This window comes from Acipenser ruthenus, chromosome 20 (genome assembly GCF_902713425.1).
Source record: "Acipenser ruthenus chromosome 20, fAciRut3.2 maternal haplotype, whole genome shotgun sequence".
In the NCBI taxonomy this organism is placed as follows: domain Eukaryota; kingdom Metazoa; phylum Chordata; class Actinopteri; order Acipenseriformes; family Acipenseridae; genus Acipenser; species Acipenser ruthenus.
Genome location: NC_081208.1, coordinates 5,402,422 through 5,421,457, shown reverse-complemented (window position 1 = coordinate 5,421,457; position 19,036 = coordinate 5,402,422). Strand labels below are relative to the sequence as shown.

Below are 19,036 nucleotides of genomic sequence, written 5' to 3'. Positions count from 1 at the left end.
CTTGCTTTCTTCCTTCCTTCCATAGAGTACTCCTCGTTTTAAAATGACAACTACAGCGCCCAAAACTGGGGTTTCGGGAACATAAAAATTCCCTCTCCCTCTCCCTCTCCGTCTCTCGCTAACATTTTTCACGCGTGCGCTCAGGAGCCTGTGATTTCATTGAAAACGGATCGCCACCCCTCCCCCACGCGCCTGCTGCATTCCGCGCCTGCGCATCGGTCGCTTCGCGTTAGCGGGGGGAGGTCGCACGGTGGCGGGAGCGCGCCACGCGCGTGACGGACCGCGAGAGCGCGCCCCACTCACAGTCAGTCACGAATCATACACACACAGAGCGCGAGAACTAATGGTGGGATCGGATCGGAGCAAAACGCTCGTCTGCTCTGCACAGGATCGCTCGGCGCTCACTTTCAGATTCAAACAACAAGCCGAGGAGGAATAAAACATTACAAAACATACCTGTATGAGCGGGGGACACCAGTACACAGTATGGTCCGGGAAACCAGGCACCTCTGGGTGGGGAATTTGCCAGAAAACGTGCGAGAGGAGAAAATTATTGAACATTTTAAACGGTGAGTTTGGAGGGGGGTATTTTCAGGCATCATGGACTCCTATCTGTTTCATCATCATGGATGGGAACTAAAGTGGGCATTGGCTGCTCTGCCTTGTGGTGGTAGCATACCTGGAGTCGCGTGGATTATGCTTGTCTATTCTTGGGAATATTATTACAAAGAAGATACACATTTTATATATATATATATATATATATATATATATATATATATATATATATATATGAATTTGTTCACGTGGGGATTAAAAGTCGTTCTCAAATAAACATAGGGAAGCGTGTGGAGACTCAAATATGTTAACATTGAAGATTCCGAAAAGAGGAAACTGTTTCGTGGTAACGGTGCTGTAATGTATTTCAACCTTCTTCTAGTGTGCTTTGGTGGAAGAAAATGCATTTAATTTACTGTTGCTACCAGATGTGCTGTGAGAGAATTGTTGAGTGGTTCAAAAACATAACATTGCTCGAAACTGTCCTGGGTTTGAAAAGCGAGAGATTGGGTACACGAAATGTGAATCGGGGAACTTTTGGAACGGCTGTTTTATTTATTTCCTTCCAATTTCTTCTTAAGGAACTGTAAGGCGATTTAACAACATTTTCTTAAGATGTTAGTTTTTACTGCAGCCTTTATAATAAGCCATATAATTATTGTACTGTTGTACCAATGTGAACATACATGTTTATTGCTTTCTGGTGTCCTGAGTGCGATAACTGCTTGTTTTGCCATTTGAAAGGGTTCAGAGTTCAGGCTGTTACACTGGTTCTGAATATGCAAAAAAAAAATAAAAAAATTGGAGAATGTGACGATCTGGCATTTTAATTTGTATCGAGCTAATGTGACGAGTTTTATTTTTTATGTGATACACCATTATTAGTGAGAAGATGAAGTGGAAAGCCAGTGTCTCTAATACGAAACAAAACAGTTATGTGAATAGTTCTTTATGTCAACGCCAGAGTTTTTGGTTATTCTTTATATTACAGTTTGATACAGCATGGAGAGTGCAGAATTAAAAAAAAACACGCAGGGCAGCATATTTCATATTATTTGTGCCGTGCCGATGTACCGGATCAACATGGTTGTCTGTACATTTGTGGCGATTGTAATATAAATTCTGGTTTAATGAATCGATGCCTTGAATATTAAGGGATTCGCGATGATCAATACACGGGGCGGTATGTGTCTGGCAGTATGCCTTTTGATGGTCTTAAGGAGATTAAATATGGATTTTCCCCCCTAACTCTGATCATCGATCAGTGTGAATATTAATTAAAACGTGCACTTAGAAGACTAGGTCGAGACTGCACAGTAATTATTAATGTATTGTAAATTATAAGTCTCCTTCTCCAATTTAGTATCTTTTTTTTGGGGGGGGGGGGGGGGGGAATTATGCTCAATATTTGTTTGGACGGGAAGACATTAATACGTTGCTGTGCTTCTTTAGGGACTGTTATGTCACTTGATACAAGGAGGGATCGTTTGGCTTTCACTAGGTATTCAAATGCAGGATACTGTCCATGTGGTCGCATGATCTTTATTGTTTCTCTCTGTGGTTAGGTGCATGGCTTCGTGTTTAATTTTCAAAGCTGCGTGGCTGTTGCAGGAAGCATAGCCGATGGTGTTTATTCCCAGAACATGGTGGTAGTTAAGGCATCGGAGAGTCAGCAGAATGCGGGTTGAAGCGAGGTGGGGGGATGGTGCAGTCCGTGAGTAAGCATGTGTCAATGGGTTTGTAAAATGGCGGCTGGGAGACTCGGCAGTGTGGGAATTGTCTGTCTCTCCCCACATCATACCGATCTCTCACGGCTTGGCAGCTGAAAACAGAAAGCGCCGAAAGAGACACTGGTGTGTGGTGCCCCCGCTGTTTATGCGCCTTGATTTGAAGTTGACCATACATGGATTTTTTTATTATTATTAAATAAAAAATAACTGTAGATTAGGCACGAGGTACCTATCTTCAATGTAAAAAAAAAAATGCACATGTGCATTTGTATATTTTGTAAGCACATATTTAGAAGGTGCTGGTGTTTAATCTAGTAACGTTTCTTTTGGTGTGTAATGTAATAAATGTTTTTTTTTTTTTTTTTTTTGGAAAGTTTCCATACACACGTAGTCGATAAAGAGGAAACCCTATAGGAAATGGTGACAATAACTAGATTTTTAGAAAACTACCGCACAAGGTGGGTAGCCATGCAGAAATGCTGATCAACCGCGGAATTGTCAGCATTTTTATTAAAATCTAGTGGTTGTTGTCAAGGCAACCATATAAGGCTGGGTGGTATTTTATGTAACGAAAGAGAGAGAGAAAAAAAAACACATTTTGTTTTGGCAAATACATTCGGCAGTTGGAAAAATAAAATACATTTTAATGTGTCCAATCTGTATTTAAGTGGAAAAATAAATGTACACTGGCTAGAATGAGGATGACAGCAGAAGTCAGAATTTTATAAATATTGGCTGGTGGAAAGCAGGCTTATTTTTAGCTGCTGGTTTTACGTAGCGTTCTGTTTCCTTTTTTGCGAAACAGTGTTCTTGTATAATGTTGCAGACCGAGTTGCTTGGTTACTGTTGCTTGGTGAAGTGGCCGGGTTGGGTCAAAGAAATTGCATTGTTTTTGTAACGTGAACCACTAGAAGACTACGGCTGTGTTTGTTTAATACCCTTTTTCATATTTAAAATCTGTATGCGTATCTTTTTAGCTTGATATTACATAGCTGTATGATGGCGCAGTGTTACATTTTATTGCATGTTGTTTTATTACAAATATTTAGTTTTTTTTTTGTGATATAAATCACAATGGCCTGACCTCGTACCATGGAAAGAGACATTTACTGTTCAGAAAAAATAGCTTAAACACTTATAGTGTTATAGGTATTCCAGAAACTACATAATGTAAACGGTTCATTTGTAAAGTGATTTTTTTAGGAGTGAGAGAGAGAGAGTTTCCTTCTGAGACTAGTTTGTAGTGTTTCACTGGTTTCAGATGTAAATAAGCCGTTTCCCACCCATCCCCCATATCCATTTTTCAAATATGCAAAGTGACTGGCAACTGGAGAGGCAGTACCATCCCAGCCAGCAGGGCAGACTTTCACACAGAACAAGCTGTCTGTCTTTCTTTCTGTCTGTCTGTCTACTAGTTAAAGCTGATATATAAAGGCCTTGCATATTTTTTCAAGCTTTTATACTCTTGTTTTACTGTGTACAGGGGAAAAAAAAACCATCTGTTTATTTGGAAGCTCCTGTTCTCTGCATTCAACATTATTTAATATCTTTAAACAAGTAGTGAACTTGTCATCACACCAAAGAATGATCCTCATTTAATGGGGTGTTTTCCAGTCATGCACACTTGAGATCATCACTACAGTAGATCTAGACTCTCAGCTGTATTGTCTTATTTGTTTACTTTTAATCTGACCTTTTTGGAGACCTAACCTATTTTGAGCTTTGCAGGTCTTGTGAGCAGTCGCTTGGTTTCTCTTTCAGCCTGGCATGCTGTAGAAAGCTGGTACACAGGAGAGCTTGCCATGTATCGGTGTCTGTTGGCTGTTGTGTAAGAATCGTTTTCTGTAACCTGCACAGCAATTCTTGTTTTTGTGAAAAGCTAGGTGGGTTTGCTAGAAAGGGAACACCCAGAAAAACAAAAAAACTGGTATGCTTGTAGTACTTGTTTAACAGCTTCCTGGTGCTTTTTTCAAGTAGAGCAGCTAACAGATCTTTAACAAACTTGCTTCCCATAAAAGGTACAGCAAATCACCAATTGATTGAACACTTAACATGAAAATTAGGGATCAATAAACATTTTTATATCATGATCTGTATTTTACAAACATTTAAATGTATATCTATATCGTGGGTTCAAATCCCGGTGGGGACACTGCTGCTGTACCCTTGAGCAAGGTACTTTACCTAGATTGCTCCAGTAAAATAAAAACACCCAACTGTATAAATGGGTAATTGTATGTAAAAATAATGTGATATCTTGTAACAATTGTAAGTCGCCCTGGATAAGGGCGTCAGCAAAGAAATAAATAATATATATATATATATATATATATATATATATATATATATATATATAATATATATGTAAAAACGCGATTGCATTAAAGTCTGCCATAAAGATCACAACCTCACGTTCCCATAAGGGCAGGCTACATGTCTTTGTAAATCAGCTGCTGCTGTTTCAATAACTCACAGTGTAGCTCATATAACAGTTTTAGATACCAACTTTATTATGACATGACCATTGACAGAAATGCAAGACCTTGTATTTTTGTCCTGAACAAGTCTGTTGATATCCTGATTCTTCATGTTTGTGTATTCAGTGTAAACGGCTGGGCCCGTGTCTGCAGCAAGCACAGTGCATACAATTGGTCTTGTGCTTTAAACTAATCTATTCTGCATGTCCCACTCAGTTGGGCAGTCAACGTTCCACAAAAGGGTATTGTGTGTGTGTTTTTTTTTATATGGGTTCTCTTTAGGGCACCGTGCCTGGGAGTCAGATTGACTTTTGTAAAATGAAGATTGTTTTTGGGGCTGTTTGTAATCGCTTCGAGAGATGAATTAACCCATCAGCCCCCCTCCCTGTCTTGACTTTCCTTGCTAATGGAGGGGGTGGGGGCTGGGGAATTTGGCATTTATTTGCTAGTGGTGGTATATTCTGAGTGTGTATTTATGCAATTTCTATTCAGTGAGCAGGTTTATCCCATGTCGCTGTCGGCTGTGTATGCATGTAATTTGTCAAGCCAGAGTACAAATATAGTATTAGTTAATTTGACTTTGAGAAATTGCTCATTAATGAAAAGTACTACAAATATACAGTACATTTTTAACAAGCTATAGATCTCCAAAGTGATGCCGTAACAGGGACATTATAATTTAGTATATAAACATGCATTCCAGAGAATGTATAGGCTACTTGTTTTTTCAGACAAATGATTATGCCGTTCATTGAATCTGTGGACTTCTATCTGCCAATATGTTGAATGCAATCACTGTGGTCTATGTTTTATGATACTGACAATTTTGTACAGCTGTGAAAAGATTCCACTGATCATCTTGCAGGTTTATGTGCTCAACATGTTTTAGTCTGTGGATTCATTAATGCATGCATTTATTAATTGATGTCCATGTGTGCTGGTATCCACAGATCCTAATGGTGGTATGCAACGCGATGGTAATGGGGTTTTCCTCTTTATTGTGGTGAATGGTCTGAATACGAAATAGTGCTTTTTATGAGTGTGTTAAAGCAGAAAATACACCTTTAGGTGTATTTATTTTCAAATGACATTTAGTCCCCTATGCAAATGTCACGTGGCCAAGCCTGATGAGGAGTTACGACATTAACTGAATCTCTGTGATTCAGAGGCCATTTCTTTCTTTCCAGGTGAAGCTGTTTGTACCAAGTCGAGAGCTGACTGTTAATTTGCAGGTGAACATTACTTCAAGGATCAGCACACCTTTTCTGTTACTGGACATTGATCCCAGTATTTTTTTATGCACTTTGTATGTAGTAAACAAGCCCTGGGGAGCACTAGTGTTAGCACACAGGCACGGCTTCATTACGCCTCTGCTGCAGTGAATCGTTTCACCTGTCATTATATATATATATATATATATATATATATATATATATATATATATATATATATATTTTATATATATATATATATATATATATATATATATATATATATATATATATATATATATTATATATAATATTAGAGGTGTGCTGAGCGATTATTTAAATAATCGACACGAATACGATTAATAATTTCGATTCATCGATGAATCTGTTAATTTCGATTATTTTTTAATTTAATAATGCACAAAAGGCACCCCCACTATATAGTAGATGATATTCTGTAACATTATCTCCAGTACTGGTTTAGTTGTCTTACTCTGTTGATGGTCTCTTTCTAAAATAGCAAGTCTCACTCGGACAACAACACAACTTTTTTTTTTTTTTACAGTTTTATTAATCAGAAAATGCTTTCTCACATAACTACAGTACAAAATTTGCTCCTGAATTTTTGGAAAGCAATTGTAAAACTTAATAATTCTTGTCACTTCAACCACAACCTACTTGGAATTTTTGCTGTTTGCTGAACAAGTGGAGCAAAATTCTTATAAAGTCAACTCATTAACCTTTAAAGAAGGCAATAACTTATTTGCAAAAATAGTTAACAGACACTATTCACTTAAAACAAAAGTCTGTAGTACTGTGGGTCTTTTTTTACCATTACAAAAATACTGAACCTTTTCTTAAGTTGTTTCCTGAAAACTGCTCATTATTTAATTGTGTTGTCACATGAACACATTTTAACATGACATAACATGTTGAAAAACAAACACATTATGCAATGTTGCTATGTAAAAACACCAGCATATCAACGTGGCTAGGGCTAAGGCTGGCACATTTTCTTGTCACAATAGCACCAGCTGCTGAAAAAAGCCTTTTCAGATGGAGCAGAGGTAGCAGGGATACTGAGAAACCGTTTAGCTAGTTTGGCCAGGCGAGAGGAAGGCGATGCATATTGTTCTTCCACCACTGCAAAGGCTCAGTATCTTTGAAGCTATATAATTTTGAAAGACATTTAAAAATGGCAGATATTTTTATAATTAACATGTTTTTTTTAGCTTTTAAAAACATATAATAAAAGTATAATTAAGACTCCATACGGGTAATAAGACACTAACTGTCCAGAATCAAGCTTAAAAAAAATCTGGAGTAAAATTGTAAATAGTGTTTATTATGCCATTAACTAATAGTGCTATAGAGGATTTAGACAAATTCAGCAATTCTATGACTGATGCAGCGTGTGTGTTTTTTTTTGTTTTTTTTTGACAAGTTTGATAGTGCTGGTAAAAGTCTAAGATTAGACCAATACTTGGCGTTAGCACTTACACAATAACAGATTATAATATACCTGCTGTATTCAATAGCAAGTGCGAAATGTATAGTTTATTTTCATGTGCTAAATGAACACGTAATTCCTCTTATCATAAAAAAGAAACTGCATTTGACAAAAACAGCATCGTACTGTATATATCGACTTACTTCTTATATGAATAATATTACTTACCAAGTGAGAGACAGTTGGGTGCCTCCTTTTTAGATGTTGCAGCAAAGCTGTGCTGATATTTCATCTTTCCTTTGCATATTATGCACTGAACCTGTGAATTGTTAGGTTGGCCAAAGCAATCCCACACAACGCTTGCGTGTCTGGCGATTCTCGCAAATTTCTTGGCACCGGGCCTCTCACTTCCATCACTTTCCAAACTGCTTTTCTTTCCCCGTTCTTCTGTACTAGTAACAGTATTGCTATGTGCATCCGCCATATTGCTGTGTTCCCGCTTGCCACTCTCAACACGTCGCCACAAAGGTTTTACAGACTTTGGTTTCATTACATTTTTCGCCCAATGAAAGCGCTTTGCTAACGTAACAACAACATTGTTACGTTCTAGCGGGAGGATAGAGATGCTGCTGCTTGTAAAATAACAATAAAGAAGTACCGCCACATTAGCAAAATCATGTTTCGAATAGGGTTGCGTGGGTATTATTGAAGAAATACGTCTGACTTGCAATTTGATGCAAACGGGTTTTATTTATCTAACAGAGAGAACAGGGATAGTCACGGGATACCAGAAGACGTATGTGTGTGGGTTTTTTTTTTTTTAAACACAAAACAAAAAAACTCATCTTCATTTTTTTCTACATAGGCCTAAGTTTTTTTTGTCATCTTTTACTAATATATCGCCTTCACTCTCTCAACCAAATCAGTAATAGCGATGTGTTGTTCAGTATTCCTGCCTAGATCAGACCGAGTGAACTGCTGATCGGAATTATTATTTGAGAACGCACCTGGCGTGAATGTAGCTGCTAATATACCGTATACATATATTAAGGCGATTACTCGAATACCAAAAAGATCGTCGAGTATTAAAATAATCGCCACGACTCGAGTAACTCGATTAATTATCCCAGCTCTTATATATATATATATATATATATATATATATATATATATATAAAGTAAATTCCTTTATATAAACATCTGTAATAGGTCTGTCTGCTACTGGGAGTGGTTGCTGTTTTGTGTAAGGATGTTTAATGCTTTTAATAAAAAACGATTTGAAGTGCAACATTAGCTGTTCTAAAGCTGTCTGGATTTATGGAGGTGGTCTGGTTTAGTTTAAGCATTACACGGGTTTAGAAAAATTCTTAAATTACAGAGTAGATGACGATAGACAATTCTTAAGTGTATAACTGTTGGGAAATATTCAGAAAACTAAAACATTATCTCTGTAGGGAATGGGTTTAGGTTCTGGAGTCTTCTGTGTTACGTGGAATCTGCAACAAACTGGTGTTATGTTTCCTGAATGGCATTTAACAGCAAAGTGTTTTGAAATGGTTTCATCTTGTTTGATACATTTTTTTAGCGTTTGTTTTGGAACCCCTTTTTTGTTCGTTTTTTTTCTTTTTGATGTATCGTATTTAATTGAATTCTTTTGATGTTTCTCTGTGAAGGTTTGGACTGTGCATCATTAAATGGAGCGTTCAGATAGATTATAAACATGGAAGAGCATTTGTGAATGAGCAGAGTCGACCAAGGAGGATAATATCTGTGACTTTGTTTTTGTCTTTTGTAAAACATTAATGGAGTGAAACTACAGTAGAAGCACTAGGCCTGCTGTACTCGACATCCATTTTTAATTTGCTTTTATTAATCTCTACCTGGAGGGAAACCAAATTAAAGTGTTGTCATTTTACTGAAGGTTGAATTAAACACAATGTGTTTTCCAAAAACAGTTGTTTGACTATGCAAGTATATTTCTCAGCAGTAGCCTACTTGACGTAAAAGGGATCCATTTTGGTCAGTTTACTGTAATAATTCAATGTATTGTTTATTCAGAATTGACAATGACTTTCTCCCTATGTATATTCTCATACAAATGTTCAGTAAAGTTTCTCGTTTTTAAACTCACATGACCTGACACACTTGGCTTCCTGTGTCCTGTCACTGTTTCCTGTGCATGTTGTTTGAGAGATGAAAATGCACAGTTTCAGGATACCATAGAGAAGGCCAAAGCAGTTGAGGCGGCTGTTGTGAATATTCATAAAATGGGAGTTTGGATTCCCTGAGAGTTAAATGGTACACTATAGAAGCTTTACTGGTTGGTTTTAATAGCTAATTTATTTCAAGTTGATGGCCTTCAGTGATGTAGGGAAGCGTGTAAGGATGGAGAGTTTGGATTCAAGACTGAACCCCCTCATGCCATGGGTGTTATTTTTTAATGACATTTGCCTTTAAACCTATGTAGGATGTGATTTGATGTGACAACAGTGGAACTGCACACAGTTTCCAAAGAAGACAACAATTCTAATTGTAGTCGCACGAGTAGTATAAAGCAGTAGCACTTTCTTCATGGTGTATCTGTCCCAACTTTTCTAAATGTAACAAGTAAATAAATAAAAAAAATAAATAACATTGTTTTGGTTCTGCATAGCTGTGAAAGGAAAAATAAAGTCCCCTAACACAGTTTGTTGAATGAATCAAAGTTCCTGCTGCTTGGCAAGCAGGCATAAACCTAAAAATGCAATACACACTTTGCAAACTGCAGCTCCTTGTAGGGAGACGAGTGTGTCTGTGTGATTGCAGAGAAGCTCTGCTTCTAGTGCCTGAAACTGAGGGGCTGACACCCTCTCATTGTGCTATTGTAGTCTAACAGAGTCCTTGCAGATTACTGTAAACTCTGCCTAGGAGACACAGTCGCCTCCAAACTTCATTAGAAAGGTTTGGCTGCAATGTGGAAGACAGTAGGTTCGGGAAGGATTTGAGCCCTCTCATGATACTGCAGCTGGTGATATTTGAACTTTGTAGCAAAAGAAGGCTTCCAAATTAAAAGCCTACAGACTTGTTTCCATCTGTACATGCAAATAAAGGTGCATTTTTATAAAGGTGCATTTTTATTATTTATGCTTTAATAGTGCCACCCATGCAGCTGCTTATTCTTTTGCCTGTTGGTCGTAGACCATGCCACTGAGGCGGAAACTGAGATCTGTGGGTGAATACTGAGATCATGTATTGGCTTTAGCTAATTGTAATTAATTGCATGTATTTGCACACCAGTACTTGAACTGATTAAACTGCGCATTAGACTTGAATCCCTTCCTCACATCCTTATACAGCCAGGGAAGTAATTCGGTAGATAAAGTGACTGTAAGACCTTAAGAGTTGTTTTGTGTGTTTTCTGTGCAGGTGACGGCGTGTGGTGGAGAATATCAATCTCCTCGAGTGAAATGGACAAGGCAAAGCTATTCCAGGAAGGCTGGTTTAAATCTGGCATTGCTGTCTGAACTTTTGTACAGTAGCACAGATCTCATTGACTTAGTTTGTATTGGGTTAACCTAACTTCATTGTAAAGGTGCTTGAGGTGCTGACATTTTTATTGCTGTTTTATAGTGTTAAAGCTTTTATAATGCAGCAGATAATTTTGGCACTGTTAGGTAGTTGTGTGGCCACAAGATGATTTCCTGGTCCCAAACTCCAATGGAAGGAAATGAGTGCAATGCAAGTGCATGATTTTTTTTTCTTCAGTTTCTTTTTTTTTTTTTTTTTTATTGTGCAAAATGATCTTCTTAATTAGCACTCCAAAACAAGTTTCTAGCTTTTTTTACTTTTGACATTTCCCTCTACCCCAATGGGTAACACCCCACCCTCCAGATTTAGTTGGGGCTCAGGATTTGCACATCACTTTTTAATGGTCTCTGACTGTACTGGGTGCATGTTTCTTAAAGCAACACAAGCGTGCCGCACTTATTCCCAGAGCCCTAAAACTCTTTTAAAACAATCTGTGTGTGTGTGAACCCTGCATCGATTCATCCACATGGGACAATGAATTGTGGGATGTCGGGTAGTTTTCTGTGTTGCAGAGGAATAGCAGGGAGTTACCTGAGCTGTCTGTCCACTGCAGAGGCCAGTGTGAGTTAGAGAGCAGGAGCAGCACTGCAGTGTTGGAGGGGAAGAGGTTTGGAGAGGTGCCAAGGGGTGGGGCGCTCGCACAGACACTGACTGAGCAAGCACTGCATTGCAAAAGCCAGGGGGCTTGTATCTGCATACATTTAGTGGTCTCCATTAGAAGTATTTGTTTGCTTCCTAACTGGCATTTACATTTTTAAGTACTTCAGCTCAATGCAGTATTGGCTATATACATATTGCTATTGTAAATCCAGTCTTTTGCATTCACGATAAATTCTACAGCTATCCGGCCAAAAATTTTGCATCACCCTATTGAATTAACACATTTTGCTTCATAAAGTCGAATGAAACCTGCTGAAAAATGTTACGTTAGCATATTGGATTACATACTGCTTTTGTAGTTTTCTATATACTGTATACTTGTAATTTTTTTGATTTACATGATGTTAAATAAAATATCAAAATTATATTCATATGGTTAAAGTTCTAGGTCATGCTAATCTTTTGGTCATAGCTGTGTTTTTGATTGTGTTTCAGTTGAAAGAAATCCTCAAAGGCCCTATAGATAACGACAAGTCTAGGGAGTTTTAGAACTGGTCTAATGACTTATCAGCAGAAACACCATGATGACAAACAGCTAGGTTTAATCTGCCTGAGGGCTGGCGTGTTTCCATTGGCTGCACGAGCTGGGAGTATAATGTGAAATCCCTTTTAGAACTGGACCAACACTGTTTTGCAAGTATGTTGTGGTGTCCCATAGCACAATAGCGTTCCATTGTACAGAAACTGTTGACAGGCACTTGTGCAATGAACAGCTGTACATGACTAACCAGGCAAAGTTCATGAGCAGAATTACTTTTGTTTGCGTAAGTAGTGGATTGTTAAAACAATTCTATGATGATGCATGCCTATTTGAGCAGCACCCTAAGTTCAAACCCCTTCTAGGATACAATTAGCGAATGCTGATTTGGTTTACTTCAGCAGGAGTTTTGTTAACTAACTATAGCATCTCCATATTTATTGCACAGCCAATTAGTGTTTTTTTATTTTTTATTTTTTTTATTTTTTTACATTCAAGTTTCACTTGTTGTTCCATAGCTGTCTGCTTTAGTGAATTGAAATAGCTGCCTGCTGGTGTGCTTTTCTGAAGAAGTTTAAAACAAGACAATGCATCAAAACCCTAGAACCTCTAGTGGCACTATGAAACATTGAAGGTGTGCATTAGTTTGTATGTGTAATTATATATATATATATATATATATATATATATATATATATATATATATATATATATATATATATATATATATATATTATCTTTTTTTTTTTTTTTAATGTACACAAAGTTTAAAAGATTAAAAAATCTTTTATTTTCAGGACGTTTCGGGCAAAAGCCCTTCAGCTGTTTAAAAAGAAAAGTAAACACAGTGCAGTAAACTTGTGTGTGTGTATATATATATATATATATATATATATATATATATATATATATATATATATATATACATACACACACACACACACACACACACAAAAGTAAAAAGTCATATATGCACAAAAGAACAAAAACAAATAAACAATGCGTTTCAGCACGTCCGTGCCCTCATCAGGTTTTGAAGATAACAGGGGTCATCTCCATCTTTTAAATGACATGGTGAATGTGGTTGATAATACACATTTTTGATACTGTGTGTATGTATATATATATGTGTATGTATATATATATATATGTATATATATATATATATATATATATATATATATATATATATATATATATATAAAAAAAAAAAAAAAATTGATATGATGCAGGTCAAAACCACAGTATTACTGTATTAGAGTCGTCAGTAATTGATGGGTTTTTGATTGGGAGTGGCTCAGGGGACTGACCAGATGATTTAGCTTGGTGTGAGGATCCTGAAGGAACTTGTTTGACTGAGCTGGAGTGTCTTTGGGGTAAAGGTGTGTTTGAGATTAAAGTAATCTGTGTGCTGTCCCTTTCATTAACCAGGCTCCTCTTCATCTCTGTGGTGCAAAGTTCACTGAATCTTTTATTTAACTGTAGAGGGCTTATTGAGACAGAGCAGCTCCTATGCAAGCAATGAACAGGTCAAGGTTCTGGAGCTAACAAAGCAGTTGTTTTTTTGCACTGAAAACCTTCAAACTGAGGAGGCCTCCAGAAGATGAAAGTGATTGATTTATGCAACCCAATGAAAACGATGGAGGGGGAAAGGGAACTGCTAAAATTGACTTTTTTTTTTCGTCTTTTTTTCTCCCATAAATAGCAATAATAGCTCTGGGCTCTGTGGTTACCGGGGATCGATTTTATTAAACCAATTTGCTGAGGAACAAAAGTCTTCTCCATAGTTTCATTGTACACTCCTAGCCTACCTAAATATGCCTGCAGCCTGGATTGCATTTAGGTATAGGCTTACATTTTGCACACGTTTTAAAGCTACTGTATAGAGTAATGTATAATGTGATTTGAGAGCCCTCCTCTGGTTCGTGCTTGCAGTGGATGCAATTGTGTGTCCTTTTTCATACACATCTCTGTGTTATTACATTGCAGTTTAAAAATGTTCCAAATGATCCCTGCCAGGTTTTTGTAACCTACCCCCAGTGTTTTACAGGAAATGCTGTCTGGGATTACAAACCACGGTCTGGGAAACTAAAGTAGCATAGATTGTTGATGCTGGAATGCCAGTGGATATTTGTTCTTACATTGGTATGCAGAAATAACATTGCCTTCATCAGTAGGGATGACTTACCTGTGCCATTTAAGAATATACCAGTGAGTGACACCCAGGAAAAACACTGTTGCGAGCCATGGAAACATGTGGGAATTATTTACACAGACTAAAATACAGTATGTGTCTGTAAGAAGTCACAGTAACAGCTACTGTACAGGAGTTTTGGAAGCAGTTGGTTCATTGCTGCAAGAATAACAGACCAACTAGTGACATGTTTCTTTTAAGAGCATTCAGAATCTCTGAAAAGGTTTCCTCCTTTGCTTACCATGCAGGATTCTACATCTGTTTATTGACATGCAGTTAAAATTAGGTGCCTGCTGTAATTGGACATACTGAATTATTTTAGAATTGCGGAAACACGGATCACAATGAGGTGTGGGAGCCAGAGAGATGAGTCAGTTTAGTTAACGAGCTGTTTCTCTCTCTTGAGGAGTGGATGTTTGTATGGACTCTGCTTTGTTCTAAAGCCTTGCATAAGGAACTGCCCTAGTTAAACATTTATCACCCTCTTGCATGGGTTCTGGCACTGATTGTGTGGGGAACTAATATCCTAAGAACTATTGGTTTGTGGGGGTTAGTGGGAGGGGGAAAAAAAGAAAACAACTGGTCTGTTTCTAACTGTTGTATTGATCGATTTCTCCCTGTGGCTTCTGTTTGTTTTTTTCCTTCTGGCAGATATGGACGTGTGGAAAGTGTCAAAATCCTGCCCAAGAGGGGCTCTGAGGGAGGAGTGGCGGCGTTTGTGGATTTTGTGGACATCAAAAGCGCCCAGAAGGCGCACAATTCAGTCAACAAAATGGGAGACAGAGACCTGCGGACGGATTACAATGAGCCGGGCACCATTCCCAGTGCAGCACGAGGCTTGGATGATACAGTTTCCATAGGATCTCGTACTAGAGAGGTTTCTGGGTTCAGAGGTGGTGGTGGGGGTGCCGCCTATGGGCCCCCGGCATCACTCCATGGCCGGGAAGGACGCTATGAGCGAAGACTCGATGGGTAAGTGCCAAGATTTTTCTAGGCAGGGTGTTTGGTTTTTGGTGTGGTGAAAAAAAACAATAAAACAGAAAACTCAATTGTAGGGCCCCCAGATGGATGTAAAAATTTGAAATACAAAAAAAAATATTAAGTAATAATAAATACATATATTTATATATTGGGAATTCTGTTATTTTCCTTCTGTGGGTTGAATAAAAAATGAGGGATTCAGAAAACCAGTATGGGCCAAGTCTTGGATATATGGCACAGATAATTTGGATCGATGACAGTCGGGAGATTGGAAGTACACTGCTGCACACATTGACTTTTGGAATAATTATTATTATTATTATTATTATTATTATTATTATTATGATTATTTTGTATTATTGCTGCACCTGAGCTTTCGTGTTTTTTCTGGATATCCTTGGATGTATGGTGGTCCGTGAGCAGGTGGAGTATGGGTGTGGCGCAGCGGGTAGAAGCTGGCATGTGGGATTACCAGGCTCCGGTTTGCTCTCCTGCTAATTCTTGGGAGCTTCCTGGCCTTGGAGAATTCAGCATTTACACTTCCAAAGAGAGAGAACTGGAATCAGTCTTTTTACGAATGACACGGACATAATACAGTAACCAGCTTCAGCACTGTGGATCATATAACCAAACCATGGAATATGTGTGCAGTGTACAGAAGAGCGAAGAAGACCACCAATCTAACGTTGCTCCCTATTGGATGTACTTGGCTTCCCAGTTTGGATTACTCATGCTGGATCTCTATATATAGTATTGATTCGCCTTGAAACGTTGGAATAAAGTGGATTGATCCCCTGGGATTGTACTTGTATCTGAATTCCACGTGAAGCAGACTGGATTTAAGGTGACGGGGAACGCTTGCTTAGAACGTCGTACAATAATACAAAACCAAGAAATAATAATTATTAGTATTATTATTATTGAACAAAAGGAAATGGCAGTATTTTTTTATGCATTGTTAATGTTAAGATGACAGGGCTGCAAAAATGTATTGTTAAAAAAACAAACAAAAAACAAAACAAAACTGGGAGGACTTGCTGATGGCTGGAAGATTGTTTTGGGGAAGATTTACTGTATGGATTGAGAGAGACTCCCAGATCTGGATTGTATTGCACTCGATTGGGGAAAAACCAAGGAAGGCTTTACCGGACGGGAAACTCGTCAGTGACCCTCTTGCGGATCTATGTTTTTTATTTGCTTTTCTTCCAGAATTTTACTTTTTCTTTTTTTTTTTTTTTTTTTCTTGTTGGTCCTTCATCCGCTAAGTAAATCCTGTGACCATGGCCCAATGTGGAGGCCCAAAATCGGGGGGATTATTTTTTTTTTGGTTCACACAATTCTGTCTCCCTAGATTTTAATTGGGTCGTGTTCCCACACTCGGAAAAGGTTGGTATGCCCTGCCCTGTGTATTTTAGCCCCTCTTCTCCTTACCCGTCAAACCCTCCTTTCTTTCTATCTATATATCTATCTATTGTTCTCTTTCCACTAACCTGTAGTATCAAGCATTAGTAGAATACAGAAGAGCAGCACTGTAGGCTTTAGACTATAGCAGTCGTATAGCTTCTGCCTCCTGTTACCTGTCTCCTCTTCTTCTTTGCCCTTTTATGGATCAGGACTCTAATTTGTGTTTTCTCAGCTGATAACAGTAACGCCTAAGAGACAGCTCGCTTTTTCCAGCTGTTTAGGTCAATTTTCGGTTTGCAGCCATTAGCTGGGTAATATTGATGTAGTAAAACCACTAGCGGCCTTCAGGCACCATCGGCTGCATGTGATCAGTCCAGAGCACCAAATGAGTGCCAGCCATGATCAGATCCCAGGAAGCTTTTATTAAGTGTCTTCTGTGTCTGTATTGCTGGCTGCTGGCTGCACGGTACAAGCCCCACCTCCTTTCTCCCTGAAGTCCTGTAATGCAATAGAAAAGTTGGGAGGTGTTGGATTGGGGGCGTGGTGGGGCTTGGGAAAAGTTAGCTGTCTCTCTGGCTTGGTGTCGGCTTTGGCATTTTAAAGGGTCACTGGCTAGGTATTTTTATTATTAAAATTCAGTCTTGGAAGGCTGCTGGAGACTAAGCTGAGGAGATCCTAGTCACAGAGACACGCAAATAAATTGATGGAGACAGTGTAGCAATTAGGGATGTTTTATTTTTTAAGGCAATATTGGGCTTCAGGTTAGCATGAGCAACAAAGGAATGAAAGCAGAGAATCTTGAAGATGAATCCCTTGTAATTCAGAATAATCGTTTTTTAATCAGTCTAAACCTTATTTCTAAATTTAACACTAATACCTGGGTGGCTGTCCAGTACCTTTTGAACCAACTAAGTATCTTCATAAATTTATCTTAAGCTCTCGTCAGTTTGTTTTTCAGTTGCAGTGCAGTCATTTTCCCTTGTTTACTTGTGAACCCCCCCCCCCCCCCCCCCAAAAAAAAAGGAAATGTTTTAATCTCATTGATGCTAAACCAATTTCCTCCTTCCTTGTTGGTAACTTTTAATGTCTCCTGGTGCCAACAAAGATGACGATCCTTGAACCAGGGTTATGTGTTTTTTTGTTAATCAAGGCAGCTTCAGAAGGTTTTTCTGCTGCTGTAATTTCTGGATGACATTGGATTGAAATCAGTTATTGAGGATAGGCACAAACCTGGTTGTTCTGTGTCCTTCCAGTGAGAGATAGCGACTCGTTTACAAGAACGTCCTGGGAATGATCACCCAGAAAGCCATACCTGTGTGTTCCAGTACAAGCCTGTATTGTCCAAGATCTGTTCATGGAAAAGCACTAGGGAAACCTTAACTGGTTTAATTACTGTATCCAGCGAATCCCTCAGCAGGGAGATGTAAAAGGGCAGTAGCACATCGCTTTAAGTTATCAACCCTGGTTGCAGCTTAAGCCAGCTGAACAGTGGAGCTCTAAATCAGGATCTCAAGAGGTTATATCTTAGCAAACTACTGAATTCATCCTAAAGCGCACTACCACTATTCATAACTAGTAGGTGCTGAGATTTCTTATTAGATTTCTGCCTGTTTCTCCTTGAACTGCCCTGATTTTTAAAACTCTGCATTCGCTCGATTTCAAAAGGACGATCAAGCTTAAAGGATAATTCATATCTCTCTACACGCTGATATGGTTTTAATTTAATATTACAAATATTCACGGACTGCAAGTTGCTCTTCATGTGGAAAGGAAATTTGTCCCACGGCTTCTCTGTTTTTTCTCAGTGCCTGAATGAAACACCTGTCACGTGGTGGTAAGCATGATCAACAAAATATACAGGGGTTACAGTTTTGTTTTAATGGCTTTCAGCACCCCCACTTTAAAAATTGTTCCAGTGCCACTGGCCCTTTCCCTCCAATCTTTATAGCTTTCAGCACATAAATGAAAGCGTTTTTATGTCTCCTGACAGCCTCACAGGCCAGAAAAGCAGGCACTGCCGGGGGTGCTTTGTTGTGATGAAGAGAAATGAATTAGCAATCCAGGCACAATTGCGTGTCTGTGTGTATAATCTATATATAACATAGAAATCACAAAGCCACACTTTATCTGAGCTGTAGTTCATGTGGTCCAATTTAGGATGATTGACAGAGATTTGGTTTGGAGGTAGAGCCATTCCAGGTTTTACTGTGAGACCTATACCTCCATGCATCTGCCGTGCAACAGGAGTCTTTATTTCTGTCCAATTCAATACAGTATGATTGCGTTTTCCTAGATTTGTCATTAATTGTTTTTTTTCTCTTTCTCT

At 38.3% G+C, this 19,036-nt stretch overlaps 1 protein-coding gene across 1 annotated transcript in view; it reads left to right on the top strand.

Annotated features, from left to right (window-relative positions):
- The first annotated feature begins 209 nt into the window (after positions 1-209).
- Positions 210-19,036, top strand: part of LOC117425306 (msx2-interacting protein-like) — a 39,844-nt gene continuing 21,017 nt past the window's right edge. Inside the window, 2 exon segments of the mRNA XM_034904344.2 lie at positions 210-569; positions 14,977-15,297. Of these exon segments, the coding sequence (XP_034760235.2) occupies positions 487-569; positions 14,977-15,297 (404 nt within the window). The 5' untranslated portion in view covers positions 210-486.